Source organism: Nestor notabilis, unplaced genomic scaffold, assembly GCF_000696875.1.
Source record: "Nestor notabilis isolate BGI_N333 unplaced genomic scaffold, ASM69687v1 Scaffold32775, whole genome shotgun sequence".
Taxonomy (NCBI): domain Eukaryota; kingdom Metazoa; phylum Chordata; class Aves; order Psittaciformes; family Psittacidae; genus Nestor; species Nestor notabilis.
In genome coordinates, this window is record NW_009929430.1 from 804 (window position 1) to 3,138 (window position 2,335).

General features: G+C 42.9%; 1 protein-coding gene across 1 annotated transcript; it reads right to left on the reverse strand.

Annotated features, from left to right (window-relative positions):
• Nucleotides 1-442: 442 nt before the first annotated feature.
• Nucleotides 443-1,640, reverse strand: LOC104406084 (DNA helicase INO80-like). The gene is made up of 2 exons (XM_010014965.1): nt 1,422-1,640; nt 443-859 (listed from the first exon to the last, which is right to left on the reverse strand). The coding sequence occupies exons 1-2, from the start codon at nt 1,630-1,632 to the stop codon at nt 642-644; spliced, it is 429 nt and encodes a 142-aa protein (XP_010013267.1). The 5' UTR covers nt 1,633-1,640; the 3' UTR covers nt 443-641.
• Between the last annotated feature and the right edge of the window lie 695 nt (nt 1,641-2,335).

A 2,335-nucleotide genomic window follows, 5' to 3' on the forward strand; every position in this document is an offset into this window, starting at 1 on the left:
AACCTTCTCCTGACAAATGGTGCTGAAAAGAGACTACTCCCTGCAAGCCACCTGAGACACCTTCCGTTGCATTTCAAACCTTTAAAGAACCCAGAGGCCCATGCTAGAATAATACAAGATTTCTTTTAATCACACATCATCTTCAGCTTAGCCCCCAGTCACCCCTGCACGTACACACTGACCAGCTGCCAGCACAGAATTATCTTGCAACTCTACAGGATACTCCTGGGGTTCAGATACCGATTTCATAGGATAAAACTAATGCTGGGTTCCACCTCAAGCTACAAGAGAGAAAGGACACTGGTGTGACTTCAAACATACACAGAGCTGCAGGATATTGCATGGAGGAGCCGGATGCTTTCTCGGGAATCTTTGTCAGATGCATCACTAAAACGCAAACTGACACTCTCCCAGTTACCCCAGACTCCCTTCCCTCCTTCTCGCAGTGTCTGCAAAGATAGTTTTTTGGAATACAAATAATCAAAGTGCTCACATAAACCACCCACTCCAATTGTGCTTTGATTTTCTTTCCACACACGTGCTGGACAGCATCAAGGCATTCGTTTGCATGCCTTCAACTGGCAGGGTGGTCTGCTCTGAAAGCCAACGCAGTTCAGACAAGCTTTGGGGGTTCAAAATTACTACCGACCACCTGAGGTGTGGGCACCTTTGCTTTGCTTCCGAATTGGAGTTTCTGATATGAGACTGCTGGTCAGGTTTAAGCTTTTGGGGGTCCCACACACACTGTTTCCTTTGCTCAAAGGGGAACTCAAGGGAGAAGAGGCGCTTGAAGGTCCAAAATCTGCAAGTCCAGAAGGCCGAATAATTGCTGTTTGCAGAGGGCTATTTGCAGACATGCCTAGCAATGGAAAAGAGAATCAAATTCCATGTGAGCATATTATTCCACTTACAATTCAACAACAACAAACAATATACTACCTGTCGGCCCTAAGACCACCATCTATACATGATTTATAAGAGTTTAATGAAGAGGGAAGTCCTTAAGATACAAAACATCTTGCAGTTATACTGTGGGCCACCTTCAGCTGGTGTAAAGCTGAAGCTCCATCACCATGAGGCAGTGGAACCTGATGTTGTAACTTCAATGAGACAGCAATGCAGGAAAGTCACAGCCATACCCATGGGATAAACATCACTATCCAATTTGTCTTGAAGAAAAACATTTGGTATGAGATAATTTAAGGGGTAGAAGAAACTTCTGTAGGACTAGCTTCTCAAGGTCATCTGTGGCGAAATTGGCCATCTGCTCACACCATTACCATGTCACATTGTGTACTGCCTGGATCTCAGAATACAACTGACCACCAATAAAACACTTTTTATCTATGTCTTGACAGGCTGTAAACAACAATCACTCAAAGTGATGCTGTTGGTTCTGCTGCCTCCCCTTCCCCACATACCTTTTGAGACACTGTACCCGTACGCTGCGTACGCAGCTGCCGAGGCTGCTGCTGCTCCTGCTTTGGCTCCTGCCATTGCAGCTGCGCTTCCTGCTATTGACTTCCGGCTTCTGCCTTTCCCTGTGCCACCTTTTGAGCCACCACTTGAACCTTTAGGACGACCCCGGCTTCTATTTGACTGGCCTCTCCCAGTGAGAGGAGTATCTTGCATTGAAACACCTTAACAAGAAACGAATGTTAGAACAGTAACTGCTATAGTATTTCAGGTGACTCACAAGCGAATACAGCATCGTCACTACCTACCATTTACATTAATACTGTTCCTATCAACTGGTACTTTTCATTTACATTAACAGGGACACTGTCAGCACGCAGTGATCCCATGAAAAGATATTACATATACAAAACTTCATTCTTCATTAACCACATTCTTATTAATTCCAAGTACTTATCATTATTATGAATCCAGTCCACAAATAGGTGGAGAATTCTGGGTTCTTCTTCAGGATGAAGCATTTTCATACTTAAAGACAGATAGGAAGTTTTTTCCATTTGCTATCTCTAATGAATCTCACCAAGAACTATGGCTCTACTTATTTCAGTTGTAGAAAACTATGGCAGTTAAAAACATCCACTGTTACGTAAAATTACAGCTGCTCCAATCACCCACTGGAAATAGAGACCTAATTATTAGCTCAACAGCAAATTCAAGGAAAAGCTTAAAGATTAATAGTTCTGTGGTTGTCTGTAAGTTGCTAATATGAACATAATGGAAGGAGAGCCCTCTGTAACACAGGAACAAAGGACAACACTTTTAAGAGTAACTAACATAGAAGAGAGGAAGGTGGTAAATGAGACTATAAACACATTTCCTATCAAATCAGAAGTAATTTCTCAATGAAGAGGCAATTTCC

Excerpts from the sequence above, each read along its gene's own strand:
- LOC104406084 (XM_010014965.1), bottom strand. The coding sequence starts at position 1,632 with ATGCAAGATACTCCTCTCACTGGGAGAGGCCAGTCAAATAGAAGCCGG. Across the intron at positions 860-1,421 it reads CGGGTACAGTGTCTCAAAAG|GCATGTCTGCAAATAGCCCT; the intron begins GTATGTGGGGAA and ends TTCCATTGCTAG.